At 47.0% G+C, this 21,222-nt stretch overlaps 1 protein-coding gene, 1 long non-coding RNA gene and 9 other non-coding genes across 11 annotated transcripts in view; 9 read left to right on the plus strand and 2 right to left on the minus strand.

Moving 5' to 3' along the window:
* The window catches only part of Stip1 (Stress-induced phosphoprotein 1), a 23,769-nt gene extending 21,274 nt beyond the window's left edge, over window positions 1-2,495 (plus strand). Inside the window, exons 8-9 of the mRNA XM_075674721.1 lie at window positions 1,258-1,421; window positions 2,147-2,495. Coding sequence (XP_075530836.1) covers window positions 1,258-1,421; window positions 2,147-2,219 — 237 coding nt within the window. The 3' untranslated portion in view covers window positions 2,220-2,495. The remainder of the gene's footprint in view (window positions 1-1,257; window positions 1,422-2,146) is intronic.
* On the minus strand, window positions 1,185-8,806 carry LOC142563967 (uncharacterized). The gene is made up of 2 exons (XR_012824453.1): window positions 8,263-8,806; window positions 1,185-1,434 (listed from the first exon to the last, which is right to left on the minus strand). It is a non-coding gene; the product is annotated as an uncharacterized LOC142563967 (long non-coding RNA).
* Window positions 8,461-8,674, minus strand: LOC142565108 (small nucleolar RNA U3). The gene has a single exon (XR_012824794.1). It is a non-coding gene; the product is annotated as a small nucleolar RNA U3 (small nucleolar RNA).
* A 169-nt stretch (window positions 8,807-8,975) lies between the features above and the next one.
* Window positions 8,976-9,049, plus strand: TRNAN-GUU (transfer RNA asparagine (anticodon GUU)). The gene has a single exon. It is a non-coding gene; the product is annotated as a tRNA-Asn (tRNA).
* Window positions 9,050-12,745: 3,696 nt separating this feature from the next.
* On the plus strand, window positions 12,746-12,817 carry TRNAH-GUG (transfer RNA histidin (anticodon GUG)). Its single transcript has one exon. It is a non-coding gene; the product is annotated as a tRNA-His (tRNA).
* A 571-nt stretch (window positions 12,818-13,388) lies between these two features.
* TRNAH-GUG (transfer RNA histidin (anticodon GUG)) lies at window positions 13,389-13,460 on the plus strand. Its single transcript has one exon. It is a non-coding gene; the product is annotated as a tRNA-His (tRNA).
* A 391-nt stretch (window positions 13,461-13,851) lies between these two features.
* On the plus strand, window positions 13,852-13,923 carry TRNAH-GUG (transfer RNA histidin (anticodon GUG)). The gene has a single exon. It is a non-coding gene; the product is annotated as a tRNA-His (tRNA).
* An 86-nt stretch (window positions 13,924-14,009) lies between these two features.
* TRNAH-GUG (transfer RNA histidin (anticodon GUG)) lies at window positions 14,010-14,081 on the plus strand. The gene has a single exon. It is a non-coding gene; the product is annotated as a tRNA-His (tRNA).
* Window positions 14,082-14,158: 77 nt separating this feature from the next.
* On the plus strand, window positions 14,159-14,230 carry TRNAH-GUG (transfer RNA histidin (anticodon GUG)). Its single transcript has one exon. It is a non-coding gene; the product is annotated as a tRNA-His (tRNA).
* A 5,130-nt stretch (window positions 14,231-19,360) lies between these two features.
* On the plus strand, window positions 19,361-19,432 carry TRNAH-GUG (transfer RNA histidin (anticodon GUG)). The gene has a single exon. It is a non-coding gene; the product is annotated as a tRNA-His (tRNA).
* Window positions 19,433-19,659: 227 nt separating this feature from the next.
* On the plus strand, window positions 19,660-19,731 carry TRNAH-GUG (transfer RNA histidin (anticodon GUG)). Its single transcript has one exon. It is a non-coding gene; the product is annotated as a tRNA-His (tRNA).
* Window positions 19,732-21,222: the final 1,491 nt, after the last annotated feature.

The following is a 21,222-nucleotide window of genomic DNA, read 5'->3' on the forward strand; positions in this document are numbered from 1 at the left end:
ATGGTTCGGCTTGCTGAACGCCATTTTTGTTTTGAATGGAGCTTCCTTGCTGCCCCACGAAGTGGCGCTACTAGAAATCCCCGCTCATCATCATCGTTTCTGCCTGGTTAGATAGAGCAGCTCTTTAGCAGTTCCGGTTTCAGCTTACTAAGCCATGTCAAGACAATCGAGCAGCTGATTTGTTTCCTCGCGCAAGCCGCTGCGAGCAGGCCGCGTTTTTCGTTTGTGTGACTAGTGTCGGCACGGTGGTGTTTGCTTTGTGTGCTGTGTCGAGGTTTCGGTGATCCAACGCGGCATACGTAAACATCGCGTCAAGGGTCTAATGGCGCCGACAGTGCCCGCGCAGACTGCGCTGGGGATTGCCGGCAAGCGGGTGCCGGGAGGCCTAAGATTTGTCGCCTTCCGATGTGCTCCCTACTGACGCGGAAAATGTTCTGCCGAGACCTGCGCAGTGGTGGCATTGCGATTCCGGACACCGTCTCATTTGACAGTTTCATAGGTGCTGACACTGCTGTATTGACATGCGCAGAACTCGACGACGGCAAGATCATTCGTTAGGTTTCTGCTGCACCGCCGGACGATGACTCCGAGTCGGAAGATGACGCACCATGTGCTACGCTGCCGTCGCATGCGGAGCGTGTACAAGCAGTGACTGTGCTTTCAGCCGCCAATAGTGACCGTACGACCCTCTCAGAGATTCAGGCTTATCTGATTGCGCGTAAACGGAACAGCGTGCAACGGCGCATTCACGATTTCTTCCAAGGCTACTGCCGAGCCCGAATAAGTGCGTGGAAATAAAGGATTTCATTTTTTTTTCTTTATCTGCTTTTTCGGACACCTGTTTATTCGGACATTTTCGCAGTCCCCGTGAGGTCCGAATAAACGGTCGGCGACTGTATACTCCACACAGCGGGAGCCGGAGCAACGGCAAACCGCATCGCAACGCCATCTACAGGCAGCATCTGGGATCGAGACAGGCAATGGGTGCCCTTTATTATCTGCAGGCATGTCGCTTGACTCGTGTCAATGTAGATGGCGTCGCAATGCAGTGTGCTGCTGCTCCGGCTCCCGCTGCTTGGAGTATACTACTTTTGTCGGCGCCTGTACATCATATGTCAGCATGACTGATTCACATGGGATGAGATCCATCGCGTGAATGCAGAGCTCTACATAGGGAATGTGAGTCATGTTCTTGCAATTGGCTTTATTGCAACAATGGTTCACGGTTGGCTTGTGTCGCCATCTTCTGGCTGGCAGGACGCGCTAGATGGATACAAGCGGTGCCTGATGGCGTCGGACGCGGACCCTGAGGAAGTCCGCAAGCGGGCCATGATGGATCCAGAGGTGCAGAAGATCCTGGGGGACCCCGCCATGCGCATCATCCTGGAGCAGATGCAGAGTGATCCCAAGGCGTTGCAGGAGTGAGTATGCCACCTACCATGAACAGCAGAATATATACTTAAAGGGACACTAAAGCGAAACAATAAATCAGTTTAGACTAATGAAGCATTGTTTGAGAACCCTGCAAGCAGTCATATCAAAAATAGTTTGATTATTAGGTGAGAAAATGAAGGTCCAAGTATCAGTATTTGAATTTCGCGCCGGTACCTCAGCGTGACATCAGGGATTCCAAAGTATGTTTTCGCATTTGGGCCACGTTGGCTGAATAAAGGTTCCTGAAACTTGCCATGTTTAATATTTGGTTCCTTTAGAACACAATGTAGTCAATCTGTACCGCTATATATGATTAGTAGGCCCTAGAAGATGCCATCAAAATCCTAAACGTCACAGCCCCCAGGTGCGGGTACTTACGTAGGAGTCACCACCCGTATTACGTTCTTGCGCCTTATCTGGCTTACCAAACGTCTTATCGTTGTAAGAGTGTCTTTGGTTGTCTTTGGTGTTTTAGAAGGGTAATTTACTGATGCAGAAGAAATCATTTTTCACTTTAGTGTCCCTCTAAACTTAATCGCTTTTTTGTAGTAATCTTGCAAATGCGCAAGCCTCGTAATTAGATTGTAGTTTTGGATGGTAGTTGCAGCTGCCCCGGAATTTAAACGTGCTAACCGGCTAGTGTGTTCAATCATCGTTGCGGGTACAGGTAGTAATAACTGCCCGCGCACTTTCGTTTTCTTTTGAAACGCAGGCATCTGAAGAATCCCGACATTGCTGCCAAGATTCAGAAACTCTTGGAATCCGGACTCATTGCCATTCGTTGACGAGACAACCTCGAGCAGATGGGAAAAAGCGACACCGCCTCGCCACTTTTCCGCAGGATGGGAAGTGACGAGAGAACATCGCCTGTTTCTTGGGACAATGTAACATCCTCAGACTGCTCCCCTCAGGCTACTCTTGCTTATATAATGTCAAGTGTCTTTGTTTCTCTTCCCTTTTTTTTATTATTATTATTGTTTACCTTTTCTGTACAATTTGCAGAGGGCACTTTGTATCTGAGTCTTGTGTTTTTTTGACACATTAAAAGAAACTCTGTTGCATTTCTTTGTCTCGTGTCCATTTTCAAATTTAGCTGTTTTCTTCTTTTTTTTGCGAACCTTCCCGGACTTTAGTGACCGTGGTTGCCGAGTGCTGCTGCCATGCCTAATGGCTCTTAGAAAAAAGCTAAAATAATTGGATGTACAATGGTGAGATCGAACCTGGGTACCCCAGGGCGGCAACCCTGGTGCTCTAACCATTACTTTAGGCCACAGTTGCATGCACATTTCTCTTGTGCCGATGTCAAGTGGCTCTTCGAGAGAATGTGTCGCAACGGCTTTGCTTTACAAAACCTTCACATAAGATTCCAACATGTTTGTTAAAGCAGCACAATTTTTTGCCGAAATAAAGGTAGTTGTCGATGTAGCTGCTTCGGTGTTCACAGTGTTAGGCTACTGAGCACAAAGTCCGGGGTTCCATTCCCCGACGCCAGCAGCTGCATTCCAATACATCGGGTGATCGGAGAGCCCCAGCCAATAAAAATTAACCAAAGCTCTCCGCTACAGTGTCAAGTCATAACACAGTGTGTAGTTTTGCGGCAAATCCCGCAATTCATTATGTATGTGTTGATTGCGAATACATCAAGCAATATTTTCTGGATTGGCACAGACATATTTGTGAACTCTCTACAGTTCCCGATTTCTGGAGCTTGTTTATAATAGTGGTAAAAGCAATAATTTTGTTTATTTGTGTTCGTGCCGCAAAGGAAGTACTTTCGAAAGATGTGAATACAGTTGCCAACGGTATTAGCTGAGCTCTGTATTTTTGAACTGGTTGATTATTAACATTCACAGCACTGCCGCCCGCTTGGTGTAAATGTATATTGGCAGCAAAAATTTTGGCTATCACATCAAAATTTTTTAACATAAACCTGAGTATTCTTTGTGGCACAGATCACTGGAGCTGTGACTGTGGAGCAGTCTGTCTCTACATAGCATTTCTACAGAACAGTGTCTGGAAATTTTACTAAGCAGTAAACATCCTCATAAAGAAAAGTGCATTGAACACAAGGTTTAAATACTTGACTGACTGTAGTAGCTTGCATATAATGTGCAGGATAAGGGTGAACAGGCAGTGCAAATTCTGTGCTACCATGTTCCTTCCGCATTGTCACTAATGCACTACTGCATGTGGGCCAATAGCATTTACACGTTATGCTGTGTTCCAAATACGGCCTGCAGTGGCAGCTGGATTGGCAACAGGATTATTGTTTAACCTGCAGGCTTCCAGCCAAGGGGCCTAGGCATCTTGTTTGGTTGTGGAAAATTTCAGATGTCAATGTTGTTGTGCTCTCAAATGCCAACACAAAGCTCTTTGCATGGATAAGCGCTTGCCCGTGCTTCTGGTGACCTTTTAGGTATCTGCAGCAGCTGCGACATACTCTGATGTTCTTTTGTAGCACCCTCAGGTGAACAGAGCAGTTGTTTTGATAATAGTTTTTTAGGTAATTTGTGCAGAAGTGTATGTACGGCAAATGCCTCGTCATTTGCACAATAGGGTGCTCCAGCCACAATAGTGTTAATACCTTGATGGCTATGGTGATGAAAAATGATTGCTCTGCGTTGGGAATTGGCTGCAGGTTAAAAGATTCCCAGGTGGTCAAAACTAACATGGTGCCCACCATTAAAGTGTTCCTCATTACCCTCTGTCCAGCATAGGATAGAGTACTGAAATGTAAGGTGATGAGGTAAAGCTGTTCTTGGTCTCAGATCTTGATAGCTTCCCCGGAAGGAGAATTCGCAAACTGACAAGCACCTGTGGCCATCAAATTGCTAAGTGTTTATAGTAGCAAATCCTAAGTGCACTCCTTTGGGGGCCCTTTGCATTTCGTTACAATTTTAGAACATGTGCAGAAGGGGAGATAATTGTTTCAAATGTGGGGATTTGCTAATTAAGCAATGTGCTGTGAATATTGCCTTCCTTGAACATGGCCTACTGTGTTGCTGAACCCACAGTTGTTGCTATGTGCCAGCACATAGCGTAATGCAACGGTAATGTTAGAGAATTTATAATTGCACGGTAAAAATTTGATATGGCCAAGTAAATAAGCCAGCAGGCATACAAAAAAATTTATATCAAACATCTTACGCCCTTTTTTTTTACCTTTTGTTGGATCACTTCTCAAAAATGGGTCACAGAAGTCCCTGCATTTTATAAAGATATGGGAACTCTGATTCAGCTTTATGAATGCTACAAAAATTGAGAAGCTTTTCTTAAAAAAAATAAATCTACCTTTCGGTGAAAGCTGTGCATTACTGAGCTGCCTAAGTCAAAGGAGGGCTTGTGGATGAGGCTTGTTGCAAAACACTTGAATAAATTAAGGCGATGAGCAAAACGAGAGCAAGGTAAAAGTGGGAGGTGCCACTTTTACCTTGTTTTCGTTTTGCTCATCGTCTTGAATTTCCATCTCCTGCCTTTCCCGTGTTTTCCCTTGAATAAATTAACTATTTCATGTGGGCTGTGGATTATATTTGTCCACTTTAGGTGCTAATCAAATACACTTTACTGAATTTCACTATCTGTATTTGGTGTGAATTACATCATGGAGCTACACGTAAATTCAAAGCTTCGCTCTTTTTTTTTCTTTGACCAGTTCTATTAAATTCTTGTTAAGCTGCGAGACCCTGCATCAAAGTGCTGCTTACATTAATTAATACAACTTAATTTATTTTTTATATGCATCATATTCCGCAACTGCCTAGGCTGAGCACTACTGTACATACTACATTTGTATTTCAACAGGAAAATGCAAGTTGGCCAGGCATTAAATATCTTCCGCACGTTAAGCAGCATGCCCCTGCTGCAGTTTAACGAAAATTTTCTCTCACTCTGTCTTAACCAGCAGTTGCACTAGTTAGTCTAAACTTTGTAGTTGGAAAAATATGCCAATAAGAGGATCGAGAATGAATGTAAATTCAAATACTCTGTGTCATGTCGTTATGCCTACTAGCCCAGCCACAAAAGTGTTCAGGGAAGAACGTAGCTTCTCATCTTTTCACTTAAAACCAAGCTGATTGTCAAAGCTACTCCAATTGCTCTGCATTGCATCACCTGTCATTTATAAAATGCCTTAAACGCAGAATATATATAGCAATATAAAGGGAAATGCATCCTGCTGCGACGTTGGCAAAACGTGGCGTTTAAATTCGCTAAGGATCGAACTGCCCAACTTACGATGATTCAAATATCGAAACTCGTGATTCACTAGTGGACGGCAAAACGCACATATACTAGTTATTCATTTTAATTGTAGCTCAGGACATTTGCATCTTCGTTCGAGGATAATATAAACCTTCTCGCAGTGATTAATCAATCCTGCATTAGTGGAAAACTGCACAACTCATTCAAGGCATGCCAGACTGCAACATGTCATGGGTCACCTGATATTCTAGAGCCATACAGTGACATCACATGCCTTCAAGACTTCAGTTAATGACAGCTCTATTCGTGCATTCACAATCGAGTGCACCACAATTGAATAATGCTTATTTTGGGACCATCTAATTGACCACCTCGACGCACCACGGCCATTCTGAAGCATGCGTCCCCCAACAGACAACCTGAGTTCACACCTTTGAAGAAGGTTGCATTTCATTTTCCATCACCCTTATCATGTAAGCATCGCTTTGAGTGGCTGATCTAGGGAGGAAATGAACTATTTCGTTATCATGCCTGCAGAAATAAATCGATTGGATCTATTTTTTTCTTTGTGTTATTAAACATTTCCCTTGGAATTCTTCTACCAACAACAAGAAGAAAAGGGGTAATCCGAGGGGCCCGATTTGGTTGTGGGATCGTTCCCCACCTGCGGCAAGTCATTTTTCATCCACTTTCATTTCCATTAATTCATCTTTTCTTTATTTCATTTATTAAGCACATGTAATTTCCCGTATGTTGTCCTTGGTGTCAGTGTTCGTTGGTTTCTTATGATTCTACCAACAACGCTATTTGCACCGTCTGAAATGATGACTGAACTTTAACTATTGGTCACATTTGACAATTTTTGGCAGATTGGAGAGTCTGAAAGAACAGAACTTCATTTGGAGGTATCGTCGAAACTAGCCTCCAGGGCTCCTAACACTTCCTCAATAACGCAATCCAAATTTGTGCTTTGATTGACTCGGCAACATAATTTTTAAATCAAAGCACCAGTGAGGGCACAGAAACTTCTGTTGGGCTGTCTAATTTCCTTATCTGATGTCCAGGCTGTTTTAACGATGTCTCAAACAACAGTAGGTGCTCATGAGTATGTGTTATTTTGACAATTATGTTCGGTTAATATGAAGTGCAACTTATTTTTCACACTGTAGGTTGCTTTTATCCATCAGTATTTAGACAGTGTATGTAAAAATTATTATAAGCAATCCTTCCCGTCGTGTGCAGTTTTCATTCACACAAAAAAAGCATGCAGTCAATTTCAGACTGAGCTTTGACTGAAGCTTGACTGCAGCAGTCTAATCTCTGAGCAGCAAGTGCCTTAATTCGTTACTGTACAATATTGTGCAGCAATCCACACTGCTGTACAGTCCTGTACAGGAACTGAACAAAGCACATGGAGGCTCCAGCACCAGTTGAACACACACTAGACTACCTAATTGCTTTCACAGAAAAGCTGATTGAACACAATAATCAAATAAGGAAATTCTGCATGATCCCTGACCTGACAACCATTGCTTCTCAACCCTAAAGAATGCAGTAAAAAAATGAACCAGGTGCCTTCTGCAGTGAGTAAAAAATGCTCCTGTGTGATAGGAACTTACCCATTTTCACATTTGTGAAGCTATTGCTTTCCCGCATAGCATTGGGAATCATTACGGTGGCTAGTACTGATGCCAACAAATCGTAATAATATTTTTGCATTATCTGACTTACAAAAGTTACAAACTAGGAGCCAGGTGCATATATTGTATATTCCACTTCTTTTAGCCTATAAGTAGCTAATTATTAGTTTCATTCGTGTTCCTCGGGGTTCTCAAAAATTCTCAAAAAATTTATGAATAATTGTTACTGATATACATCCATTGAAAACGTTGCAGGGGTCAGGTTATAATTTTATGTATCGCGGTGCTCGTTGCGACTACCATCCGTCTTGAAATAAAACGTTAAACAATAAAAAACAAAAACCGACAATGAGCACATGTCTAGTGATCAAATCGTGGGGGCTTTACGTGCCGAAAACCACGATATGATTATGAATCATGCCGTTGTGGGGCGCTCCGTATTATTTTGGCTTCCAGGGGTTGCTTAACGTGCGCCCCAATGCACGGTACACGATCGTATTTGCAGAAAGTTTGCTCACGTGAAAATGTGGCCTAGCTCGGATAGCGCCCGCGGCAACGCCATATAGGCGCGGCGGCTTCATCTAAGTGGCAAGTTGGAGTCGTTAACGAAGGGCGAAAGTACGTAAGAACTAAATTCATCGTTAGAATACAGCCCCCCGTTTTTAGGCAACCAAAACCACCGAACGCAAATCGCCGATCGTACCGGAAAGTGTGGCGACAGAATGGACAGCCTTCACCCCCGACAAGCCTCGCGCCAACGACTTGGAACATTTCTGAGCGTTAAAATACAGCCTCCCTCCCCGGGTACCAAAACCACCGAACGCAAATCGCCGATCGTACCGGAAAGTGTGGCGACAGAATGGACAGCCTTCACCCCCGACAAGCCTCGCGCCAACGACTTGGAACATTTCTGAGCGTTAAAATACAGCCTCCCTCCCCGGGTTTTGGCAACCAAAGCCATCGAAAACAAATCGCCGGTCGTACGTACCGTACCGGCGCCAGATGGGTAAAGGACTTAGCATCCATCCGGAAGTGCCGCGTCCCAGAGATTACATGTTCTCAACCCAACATCATTCGGTACACATTTGATTCCGGCACAACTGGTACGCCTTCCTGCAAGGGTTGACTACGTGTTCCGCATAAAAGTTCCATGCTATGATATAGAATGTTTTAAAAAGTTCACTCGGCCACTCAGACTGAGTCTCCGCCCTCCCAACAGCCAATCAAGGCTGAAGGAACGGTCATCAATGGCTGGACTCCGGGCCGAAACCCAGAATTCCGAAGCCGGCTTCGCGCTCAGGCGGAGACCCTCGACTCGTCATCGTGGTCGAGTGTGTTCCGAGTTCGCGGATGCGTCTCGGCGATCGTACTATAGAAATGATCCTATGAAGCACGATCTTAACTCGACACACTGAAAGGATCGCACCCAACTTATAGCGGCCCTATCAAAAGTACAAGTTGGTTGGAAAGCTTATTTCAGATTTCTTACCTATTATCGAAATAATTTCCAAATTAATTAAAGAAAGGAAGCTGTAAGCTTCCTTGCAGCAGCCTTTTATACTAAAATTGTAGTAAATTGTGTCTAAAATGCAAGAAAATAGTTTTAGCAACAGCATTTCTTAATCTGCAGAAAGACACGTTGTTGAACGTCAGAGTAGCGACCACAGTGGAGATAGCCCTTTAGAACGACGCTGTCGTCCCGCCTCCGTGGCGCAATCGGCTAGCGCGTTCGGCTGTTAACCGAAAGGTTGGAGGTTCGAGCCCTCCCGGGGGCGTGCATTCTTTTTTTCATTTTTTTTTTATTTTCACCATTGCTCATTGTTGCTATTTTCACGTTTATTTTATATATTACTGCATTTGTTAAACATCGTCATTCTTTGTAGGCCTATCGAGCGACCGCTGCTAACGCTTCAAATTTGTACGAAGGCTCTGTACAAATCAGAATTCCCACACGCCTCTTCTCGTAGCTCAAAACGATTCCTAAACAGTTATGCTTATCCTATCCTATAAAGCAACTCGAGAAAGTTATAATACGAACCATTCTCAATATAAGCCGCCTACGTGGCATGTTCGTCGGTCGGCAGAATAACATCGAAAGATATCAAGGTGAATCCGAGCTTGAGTGAGTGTCGGGTTGACATGAGGACTTTAGTCTGACGGGGTCACAATGAAATCGTGTTTGTGCGAGTGTGCGAATTAACCTAATTATCCCTGAATCAAATGTGATATGCGTTACCGAGTCTGCAGAACTACGCGTGCAAGAATGACTCGATCCACGTTCGTCTGAATTAAGGAAAGATAACACCCACGATATCGTCGTAGTGTGAATCTGATTGTGTGTCCTCAAGCGATCGGTGAGGACATGTTAAAATAGCAGAGTAACCAAAATTGGATAAGCCTATCTGTGTGAACATATGGGCTATTGACACGCAACTGGCCGATCGAGGCACCTTTTAATTGTGTGTATTCGCGGGCTTCTTTCACGCTCGGAAAAACACTTTTATGTAACATGTATTGAGCAACAGAAAGCTATATCGGCAGTTCTTCATGTTGCTCTGACAATTTTCTCATTGACACTTCTCATCTCATTTTAATCTTTGAGAAGTTTATTGATGAATTAATACTAATGATATAATTACACGAAATGCAAAATATAATGTATCTCCGAGCGGCGGCAAACACCTTGGTTAATTCTCTCCAGCTACGTACGGAACTTGCACACTTTTAAATCTTGGCGCATATGGTAATTGGCACACACTGTATAATGCGTCCAAAAATAAATGCACCGCAATCCGTGACGTCACCCTGGCTCACCAACGGCGCTGACTTCGGGAAGCGGAAGTCTGCAGGCCATATCATTATCGTGGCTACACCCCTGCCTTTCAAAGTGATGAACCGTTGGGGCATAAGCTGCGTTAGGAATGTTCTATACTATTACTGAGTATACTGAATTGATTACATTTTGTGAGATACTGGTGCGCGACCGCCCGCCAGATATCGATGTAAGGATGATCATTGCGCAAGCTAGCTCAATTAGCCGATTAGCACGCTACGACTCCTTGCGCGTGCTTTCAAGAGAGCTGGAGCCTGGCGTTTCAGTGAAAAAGTCTTACATTAGGAAGAGAGAGAGAGAGAGAGAGAGGGAAGTTCATTCGCGAAAGTGGCAAGCTAGTTCATGGGCTCCTCGGGAAAGCCAGATGGCCACCAGGCTATATGCGTGACGGCGACCTCTCCAGGGACATTTCTCGTCCGATTAGCGACATCTGAAAAAAAAAAAGATATATATCGTCAGGGCGAATGTCACTGAAAGAGCGTGCCTCGGCCTACGCACCGTAATGTGGTGTCGACGCGGTGAGCACGTTGTAGATGATCTAAGCGCGTTGTGAAGTGATTCTACAACGCAATGATCCCAGGAAGCATTAAACGGTCACACAGGTTCTTAATGAGACATTTTCCTGCCTGTAGCACATATTGTGCTAGGTAAGGCATGTCCTTCCTCGCATTTGGGACCCCTTCAACAAAATGTGTCCGGTGATGAGATTAGAGCCATGGGCCCCTCGACTCTAATGCTCTACACATAGGTCAGATGCTCCACTTCTTAGGCCATAGTTCGCAGACATGGAGAGAATAATACAGATTACGGAATACCAGAACGCCAGAGACGTCGGCGGCAGTATTCATGGGAGCGCCATCTTAGCAACAAAGAAGCCCGTGATGACTTTGTGCTGCGAAATGATCATTTAAGTCATCATTCTGAAGCAAGCAAGCAAACAAACAAAAAAGGTCCATTATATTGTTTAACAGGTTTTCACTTCGTTAAAACCATATTGTCGCGACGTCGAAAACTCGGGAGCATATGGGATGCATGCAGGGAAGCTTTAGCTCGTGCGCTCCTATCTAAATACATGTAAAAGGGGAATTCGTTTTTCTCGGCAACCACTGCGTCAAATTTGACGAAGTTTGCTGCATTTAAAAGAAAACTTAAAATCTAGCGGCTTTTGGTATTGAATTTTCGATTTAAAAATTTTTTATTAAAAGCTGGCAATATCGAAAATTTTCAAAAAACGCAACTATCAAGTTTACAACTCCGTAACTCAATTCTGTGAATTGCATCTAATAGTCCATCTAAAGCGGACAAAATTGTTATGTTACACACGAATCTAGAAATATTCCGTACTAGGTAAATACTGCTTTTGCAGAACCCTTGTACACAACGTAACCAATTCAGGTAAAATATAAAATGACATACCGAATTTGTCCGCTTTCAATGTTCTAATGGATGCCGTTTACAGAACCGCGATATCTGTTCTTGATGTAGAGCTATGAATTTGTAAACTTCCTATTTTATTTCGAACTTTCGAATTTTTGAAAATCTTTTTAACAAAGTACAGGACCTAAATCGAAATTCCGCTTCGAACAGTCACTAGAATTTAACTTTCTCTCGGGAATGCAATAAATTTCATTAAAATCGGCCCAGGGGTCAACTCAGAAAAACGTTTTTGCGTTTTACATCTATTTCAATAGGTCGCATCGTGGTTGGGCCCAAGCCTCCCGAAGCTTCCTCTTAAAAGTGGGTGACGGTGGTGGGGCGGCGACCAGTATAGCATGAGTGCACACACACAAGCTATATATATATATATATATACCGCAGTGCTACTGTTTACCTGGCGAGGGGGGGGGGGGGGGCCCGGTCTCCCACTGACTTTAAACACTCGATGAATGTGTATACTTAAGAATTTCAAGGGGAATTATGATTACTTCGTTATCTGGATTAGTTCTTTATTACCTATTTCGTTACAAGCAGGGAGAATTGATGGCAGCCTCAATGAGTGGGGGAGGGGAGCTCATCAGAATAGGCGGAAACGGAGGCGAACTCTGCATACTTTGTACTGTGACTGCTAAATGCCCGTATTTTAGAGGGGGAGGGCAGTGGCGTAGCTAGGTCGTGAAAGCTAGGTCGTCTGGCTCCCGGGGCCCATAGGTCTTCTGTCATCCCTCCTCCCCCCCCCCCCCCCCCGGTTGTAGTCGAGGAAGGCGAGGATATCGACAATTTCCGGGTGTCCTCAGACGTATATGACCCCCCCTCCAATGGCCCCTTGCACCCGGGGCCATCATCGGCCCCCCGGCCCCCCCCCCTTTGCTATGCCACTGGGGGAGGGGGGAGGCAGGCTCCCAAACCGCCCCTCCCCTTCTGGCACCGCCAGAGGTTACAACGTTGTTTGCGTAGAGCAATACGTGCTCTAGTTGATGTCGCTAGCATGAGATGGCGCCACCAGTGCTGTCTCTTCGTCCCTCATGCCACCGCTCTAACTGTACGTTGTCACGGTTCTGCCCGTTCCTGCACTTCAACGCAGAACTGTTTTTGAAGGCGCATTTGAGCGCCAACATTTCCTGTGTACAAACTTAAAAAAAACTGTTTTATCATTTTGTTGTCAGCACATTACTTCTCCTCGCTTCTCGTCCCCGGGGCAGCCGTGATCGTATAGTGGTTAGTACCTTGCGTTGTGGCCGCAATAACCCAGGTTCGAATCCTGGTCACGGCAAGTTTTTTTGAGTTTTTTTTTTTGCGTGTGGGGATTACAAACTGACTACTTCTGCTCGTTCATCGTCCCCGGTGGCCTCCACTGTTTATGGAGGGCTCGAATGGCCGGTTTCTTTTGTGAGCCTGACAGCCGGCCTGCGCGGCTGCTCTTCCGGGAAGCTATTTCCAAGTTCATTGATGTAATTAAAGAACAAGAATGTCCTCCGGATTGGCTGGCGAGGATTGAGCCCCTCGCCACATTAAAGGAATTTTAAACTTGACATGGCCAGCCACAATGTGACTGACCGCACAATATGCATGCGCACAAAGTTGAATGTGTGTGAGTGTATATTTATGTATCGCTTACCTTATTTCAAGAAATGATGCCCTCTTTGTTAGCTTGGTGAAACTTCCGCCAATAAAGAAAAAAAAAAGTGACAGCCGTGATCGTATAGTGGCTAGTACCTTGCGTTGTGGCCGCAATAACCCACGTTCGAATCCTGGTCACGGCAAGTTTTTTTTTGTGTGTGTGTTTCTTTTTGGCGTGTGGGGATTACAAACTGACTACTGCTCGCTCATCGTCCCCGGTGACAGCCGTGATCGTATAGTGGTTAGCACCTTGCGTTGTGGCCGCAATAACCCAGGTTCGAATCCTGGTCACGGCAAGTTTTTTTGTGTGTGTGTGTTTCTATTTGGCGTGTGGGGATTACAAACTGACTACTTCTGCTCGTTCATCGTCCCCGGTGACAGCCGTGATCGTATAGTTGTTAGTACCTTGCGTTGTGGCCGCAATAACCCAGGTACGAATCCTGGCCACGGCAAGTTTTTTGTGTGTGTGTGTGTTTCTATTTGGCGTGTGGGGATTACAAACTGACTACTTCTGCTCGTTCATCGTCCCCGGTGACACCCGTGATCGTATAGTGGTTAGTACCTTGCGTTGTGGCCGCAATAACCCAGGTTCGAATCCTGGTCACGGCAAGTTTTTTTTTTTGTTTCTTTTTGGCGTGTGGGGATTACAAACTGACAACTTCTGCTCGTTCATCGTCCCCGGTGACAGCCGTGATCGTATAGTGGTTAGTACCTTGCGTTGTGGCCGCAATAACCCAGGTTCGAATCCTGGTCACGGCAAGTTTTTTTTTGTGTGTGTGTGTTTCTATTTGGCGTGTGGGGATTACAAACTGACTACTTCTGCTCGTTCATCGTCCCCGGTGACAGCCGTGATCGTATAGTGGTTAGTACCTTGCGTTGTGGCCGCAATAACCCAGGTTCGAATCCTGGTCACGGCAAGTTTTTTTTTTGTTTCTTTTTGGCGTGTGGGGATTACAAACTGACTACTTCTGCTCGTTCATCGTCCCCGGTGACAGCCGTGATCGTATAGTGGTTAGTACCTTGCGTTGTGGCCGCAATAACCCAGGTTCGAATCCTGGTCACGGCAGGTTTTTTTTGTTTCTTTTTTTGGCGTGTGAAGATTACAAACTGACTACTTCTGCTCGTTCATCGTCCCCGGTGACAGCCGTGTTCGTATAGTGGTTAGTACCTTGCTTTGTGGCCGCAATAACCCAGGTTCGAATCCTGGTCACGGCAAGTTTTTTGTTTTTTTTTGGCGTGTGGGGATTACAAACTGACTACTTCTGCTCGTTCATCGTCCCCGGTGACAGCCGCGATCATTCTGCTTCCGGCTCCCGAGCTGAACGGATCGCGGGATCATGGGCTCCAATGGAGCGGCATATGCGGCTGTTAGCCGCGGCAACAGGCTTTCGACGGAAGAAGATAAAGATTACCAAATAATTTTGCCTCGCCTACCTACAGGACGTATTGTTTTGAACACAGTTTTTTTGCACGGCGACGCTCGTGTTCGCCCGTTTCGTGTAGAAGATTTTCGAGACGCGCTTCAAGCTGTTGGTATGCTCTCTGGCGTCGTCGCCCTTGGAGCATACCAAATAAACCATGTATGGGCGGTGACGATGAAGACAGCCGAGGCTGCCGAAAAGGTGGCGGCCCTAAAGGAGCTGCAGGTGAAGGGGCGTCGCTGCCTGGTCATCGACCCCAAGGAACAACAGGTGAAGCTTCGTATCCACTGGCTTCTGCATGGGGTGGACGACGAAGACGTCAAGACCGCGCTGGCCTCCTTCGGCAAGGTGACGGAAGTGACCCGGGAGCGCTGGCGAGTGGATGGCGTTACCGACAAGGGCTCGACGACCCGAGCAGTGCTGCTGCAGCTGAAGGCAGGAATGAAAGTCGACGACCTGCCCCACCAGATCCGCGTCGCCGGCGAGCTTGCGCTGGTGGTAGCCCCAGGACGTCCCATGCAGTGCCTGCGCTGCCGGGGCTCTGGCCACGTTCGTCGTGAATGCAAGGTTCCCCGTTGCTCGCGGTGCAGGCGTTTTGGACACAACGACGCGGACTGTGTGCGTTCATACGCAGTAGCCGCGGGTTCGGCGGAGAGCGAGCCGTCGACGTTAGACCATGTAATGGACGTGACCGAGGCGGAGGAAGCGGCCACGGGAGCTGGAAACGGCAAAGTGGCGGCAGAAACCGGCACGACGACCAAGCAAGCCGAAGGAGGAAGGAATATCCCTCCCCCCAAAGAACCAGCAGCTACAGTCGAGAGCGTGAAGACGGCCCCGCAAGAAAATGAGAGCCACCAGCCAGCTACGGATGCAACGCAGGCAGAGGCGGACGACAACGCGACCCCTGCTAGCGCCCGCGTCGAATCCGTCTCGGCACCGGTCAAGAGATCCCTGCAGCACGAGGAGAAAGTCGACGGAAAGGCCGGCGGTGACTCCGAGGCACCACCCGCTAAGACGCTACCTGGAAGGCGCTCCACCCTCAAGCCTAAGCCGAACCTGGAGACTGACCGTAGGCTTAACCCGAAGCCGACCAAAGAGGAACCCGGGCGACGGCCGCCGGATGGCCACGGAGGCGTCTAGCGGTCAGCTAGACGTTAAGGTGAGCACCATGCTCCGGGCCTTCTCCCCTTCCGGTTTTCACCAATAATGGCTACCAACCCGTCGCTTAGCCTCGGCACGCTAAACGTTCGAGGTCTGGCCGCCAAAAGGAAACAGAGTCAGGTTTACAGACTACTAGTGGACCACGACCTCGACGTTTTAGCAGTGCAAGAAACCAAGGTAGACGGCGAGGAGGAGACCGGGAGCATGGTGCAAAGGTTCACGTATAACTACTATACGGTAGTGAGCCACGCCTTAGGGACTTCGGCAGGATGTGTGCTGTTCGTGAGGAAGCTCCCTGGTCTTGTTATAGATGGTTACTTCTCCTGTACTTCTGGTCGACTTGTCTTTTGTGACTTCAGCTATTGTAATGTCAAATGGCGCGTGTTTTGCATTTATGCGCCTAATACTGTGCAAGAGAGGGCAAATTTCTTTTTGAGTTTAAAGCATCATTTACATGTGCAAAAAATGATAGCCTGTGTAGGCGACTTCAACTGCGTATTGAAAGCTGAGGATAGGTCTACGCGTCGCGTGGTTTGTGACAAAAGTAGTGATATCCTGGCGCAGATCACACACGAATTCGAATTAGAAGATATCGCAGAATGTTTTCGCGGTCACGGAGACGTAAGCTACACTCACTTTCAGGGCACAAGTCACGCACGCTTAGACCGTATCTATCTTTCATATGATTTAGTTGAAAAATGCCAGTGCTACACAGTTACGGCCATATCATATTCTGACCACTGCCTGGTAAAATGCACGGTGGGCAGGAAGAAAGAACGAAACAAGTTCGTCTGGGAACTGTGGAAATTGAATGCAGAGCTGTTACGGGATGAAACTTTTAACGAAAATGTAGTGGCTGCTCTGAATTCTTTTGGAACAGACAGTTCTACGAAATTTGGTGAGGAATGGGAGTTGCTGAAGCAAAGCATTAAACTGAAGGCAATCGAAAGAAGTAGCGTACTGCGATATGAACAAAAGGCCAGAGAAAAGGATTTAACAACATTGCTAGAAAAATTTGCGAAGCTTGAATGCATGCAACCTGGCGCCTATCAACAAGATATGCGCGCCGTTAAGAAGAAGCTCGAGGTATTCGACGAAGATCGCTTCCGAGGTGCGCTAGTGCGCGCCAGAGCAGAAAGGCTATCATGCGGGGAAACGCCAACGAAAAGAGCACTGGGGTTAGAAAAAAAGCACTCGAGACGTAAGCAGATTGAGGCTATCGAATATGAAGGGGTGGTATTAACGGATAACAATAATATAGGGCGTGCTTTCTTTGAGCATTACAAAGAACTTTTTACATTCAGGCCTGTCAACATGCACGATTTCAAGAAATTATTTTTGCAACGAATCCCACAGCTGACGAGTGAGGTTAAAGAAACCTTAGAACGACCATTAACAGAACATGAAGTGATGAAAGCCATCGAAGACCTGAATCCTGGGAAGTCGCCAGGTCCAGACGGTCTTTGTGCCGCATGGTACAAATCGTTCAAAAGCCACCTAGCTCCTATCTTAACAGCAGTTTTCAATGAAGCATATGAACTGAAAATACTTCCACCATCCTTTGGCCAGTCCCATACAGTACTAATACCGAAAACAGAAAAGACCGAAAAGCTCAAGCAACTTTCCTCCTACAGACCCATAGCGCTTACTAACTGTGACTACAAAATATTGATGAAGGTGTTGGCACGACGGGTCCAGTCAGTTATTCAGGAAGTAGTCGGCCCACACCAGACGTGTGGTATTCGTGGAAGAACCATTTTCACTAACATCCATAAAATGAAGTGTGTGCTGGAGTGTTGTGACGCCATGTGCGATGCAGTAGCCATCCTCCAGCTAGACTTGGAGAAGGCGTTTGATTGTGTTTCTCACGACATATTGCTTACCATCCTTGAACACGTTAATTTTGGCCACATAATCACTGAAGGGGTGACCATGGCGTACCGGAGCTGCTATACCAGACTTATAATTAATCAGATGTTGGGGGCCCCCATTAACGTGAAGCGCTCCGTTCGCCAGGGTTGTCCACTCAGTCCACTCCTGTTTTGTGTCTACATAGAAACGCTATGTCTGGCCATCATTGAAAATGAACGTATTAAGGGGTTTAGTCTTCAATCAGCAGAAGTGAAGCTACTGGCATACGCTGACGATGTGGCTGTGTGCTGTAAGGACAAACAAAGTGTATTGAATACTGTTAATATCGTCAAAAAGTTTGGTAACGTCACTAACAGCTACGTTAACTGGCAGAAATGTTTGGGGTTTTGGCATGGAAGATGGGCGTCTACACCAGACCACTTTTCGAACGTAAACTGGGTCACGACGCCAGTTAAGTACCTTGGAGCACCCCTTGATGCCTACAAGGACAGTAGCGAGTACTGGAAGGAGCGGACAAAACAACTAAAAGAAAAAGCCGACCGATGGAACGCCTGTTACCTATCAATATTCGCGAGAGCTACAGCGTGCAACATGTTTCTCGTGACAAAGATCTGGTACGTAATGCAGGTACTACAGCGCTCTCGTATTAATGTGCAGAAACTGCACCGCGTGTTCGCTGTATTCGTGTGGGCATCAAGCTGGGAGCGATGTAGCCGAGATAATCTCTTCCGGCGCGTGAAGGATGGTGGTCTGGGGTTGGCGCACCTCTTCTTGCGTCAACTGGTGAATAGATTCTCCTTCTTTCGAGATACAAACGACCCATTTCTGCGCACGGTGATCCAAATGAGGCTGTCAAGATCACTTCCCGAATTCGTTGTAGGTACGGAAATAATGCCAGGACCAGTCCGTGGTTTCTTTCGGGAAATAGTTCAGAGTGTTTCCTTTTTGCGTGTTCGTTTTTCAAGTGCATATTTGTGGAGTGTAAAACGGAAAAAGTTATATCGTGATTTATGTGACAGTGTTTTGCTGGTACCTATGTACAGAGCCCCGTACAGTGGAGGCCCAGGCCTAGATGTATTGAAAAGGGTGAAGAAGATGCCAGTTCAACCAGCCACTAAATCGTTCTTTTTTAAATTACACACTGGTACTGTACCTGTTAAAATCTTCCTTGAACAACGTGGGTTCTACATGCCATGGGGAACCCACTGCCTTATATGTAAAAAAACAGAAAGCATAGATCACGTCTTCATCCACTGTTGGGAAGGGGTCTTTTTCTGGGACGTGCTACAAAGGACTCTAAAAAAGGAGCTACCTATAGATCCCCACGGAATCAGGTTTCTGCCAGTATATGACGACGAAGGTTTCCCGTACGACCTGATCATGCTTACGGGCCTCTACAGTTTATGGCGCGCAAGAATGGCGGGTTACCATTGTGACCCGGATGCCCGACCGGCGCGTCTGTACTTTTGTGAATCCATGCAACGGTATGTGGAAGTGATCAAGATGCAACAGCCTGTTCCTGAGTGGCTGTCGAGGGTTGAACCCCTTACAGCACTAAAGGAATTTTAATCCGACAACGTCGTGCCACAGTAGCGGACGGCAGCGAATGTAAATATTACTGTTCCTTGTTCCGTTTGTGTATTCATCCCTTTTTGCTTCTTTGGTCTTTGTTTATATCATTTAGGAAGTTGTGTTGTGATATGTCGAGGACTGGCAATAAAGAAAAAAAAAAAAAGGTGACTGCCGTGATCGTATAGTGGTTAGTACCTTGCGTTGTGGCCGCAATAACCCAGGTTCGAATCCTGGTCACGGCAAGTTTTTTTGTGTTTCTTTTTTGGCGTGTGGGGATTACAAACTGACTACTTCTGCTCGTTCATCGACCCCGGTGACAGCCGTGATCGTATAGTGGTTAGTACCTTGCGTTGTGGCCGCAATAACCCAGGTTCGAATCCTGGCCACGGCAAGTTTTTTCTTGTTTCTTTTTTTGGCGTGTGGGGATTACAAATTGACCACTTCTGCTCGCTCATCGTCCCCGGTGACAGCCGTGATCGTACGGTGGTTAGTACCTTGCGTTGTGGCCGCAATAACCCAGGTTCGAATCCTGGTCACGGCAAGTTTTTTTGTGTTTCTTTTTGGCGTGTGGCGATTACAAACTGACTACTTCTGCTCGTTCATCGTCTCCGGTGACAGCCGTGATGGGATTTCTGCTTCCGGCCACCAAGCGTGACGGACGTATGATGACGGGCTCCATTGGAGCGGCTTCAGCGGCCAGTTCTGGCCGCGGTAACAGGGCTATTGAACAGGAAACCGACTACCAGGTTGTTCTGCCAAGTCTCCCAACCGGGCGTTTAGTTTTAAATACTGTTTTTTTTCACGCGGATATCAGGGCCCGCCCGTACCGGGTGGAAGATTTTCGAGACGCGTTGGCTAGGCAATCGCTGCTCTCGGATGTTATCGCCCTGGGGGCGTATCGGATGAGCCATGTCTGGGCCATCACGCTGAAGGATGCGGATGCCGTTAAGAAGATTGCAGGCGTCGGTGAGCTGCGCGTGAAAGAACGCCGCTGCTTGTTTATTGACCCAGCGAACCAGGACGTACGTCTCAAGCTCCATTGGCAGCGCTTCACACCGTGCCGGACTAGGACGTGCGTGTCGCGCTTGCACCATACGGAAAGGTCTCCGAGGTGGCCCGGGAGCGCTGGCGTGTGCACGGCGTGTCAGAGAAAGGCTCAACGAGCAGGATGGTCACGCTGAAATTGAAAGCTGGCGTTAAACTGGACGACTTGCCGCACCAGCTTAACGTTGGGGGTGAGTTGGCACTCGTCGTTGTGCCTGCATGGAAGGCCTCCGTTATGTCTTCGCTGCCGAGGTACGGGACACATTCGTCGGGAGTGCAAGGTCCCGCGATGCGGAGCTTGTCGACGTTTCGGTCACGAAGACGGTGAGTGCCCCCGTACTTATGCGAGCATCGCCGGCCCTGGAACCAGTGAAGATGCCTCGGAGCATTTGATGGATGAGGCGGACGCAGAAGAGGCAGCGAGGACAACTGGGAAAACGGGGACGAAAGATGGGCCTTACTTTTACGCCTCTGGTTAAGCAGAAGACAACGACAACGTTGACGCCTCCTGCAGTGGTGGCAGCTCAGCTAGCGCAGCGTGGCCCCCAAAGCGACAGCGGTCACAGTGCGGTGGCCGCTACGAAAGTTTCGCTGAAAACCCCGGACTGCGTGGAGCCTCGCATTGCCGACGCCATGGACGCCGACGATGAAGCGGCTGCCCTAACCGCTGGAAAACGGTACCGCGAAGAGAGCGCCGGAGAGAACCTGCAGCCTGGTGGTAGTAGCAGTGGGGAGCCGCCTCCAAAAACGACAGGAAGTCGACGTTCGTCGTTGAAGCCGCAGCCGAACCTCTTGGTCGAGTCACGGAAGGCGGGTAAACCGCCTCCGTAATTTTTTTATTCTGTGTTCTGTGGAATGTCAGCGTCGGTTGTGTGTCGACCGACACAGTGTTTTTGGCTGACATTTCGAGTTTGCGCGCATGCAAAGTGGAGGATGCGACGAGGAAGTGCCTCAGACCACTTCGAGACAAACACCAGACAACCCCTTG

Source organism: Dermacentor variabilis, chromosome 11 (genome assembly GCF_050947875.1).
Source record: "Dermacentor variabilis isolate Ectoservices chromosome 11, ASM5094787v1, whole genome shotgun sequence".
In the NCBI taxonomy this organism is placed as follows: Eukaryota; Metazoa; Arthropoda; class Arachnida; order Ixodida; family Ixodidae; genus Dermacentor; species Dermacentor variabilis.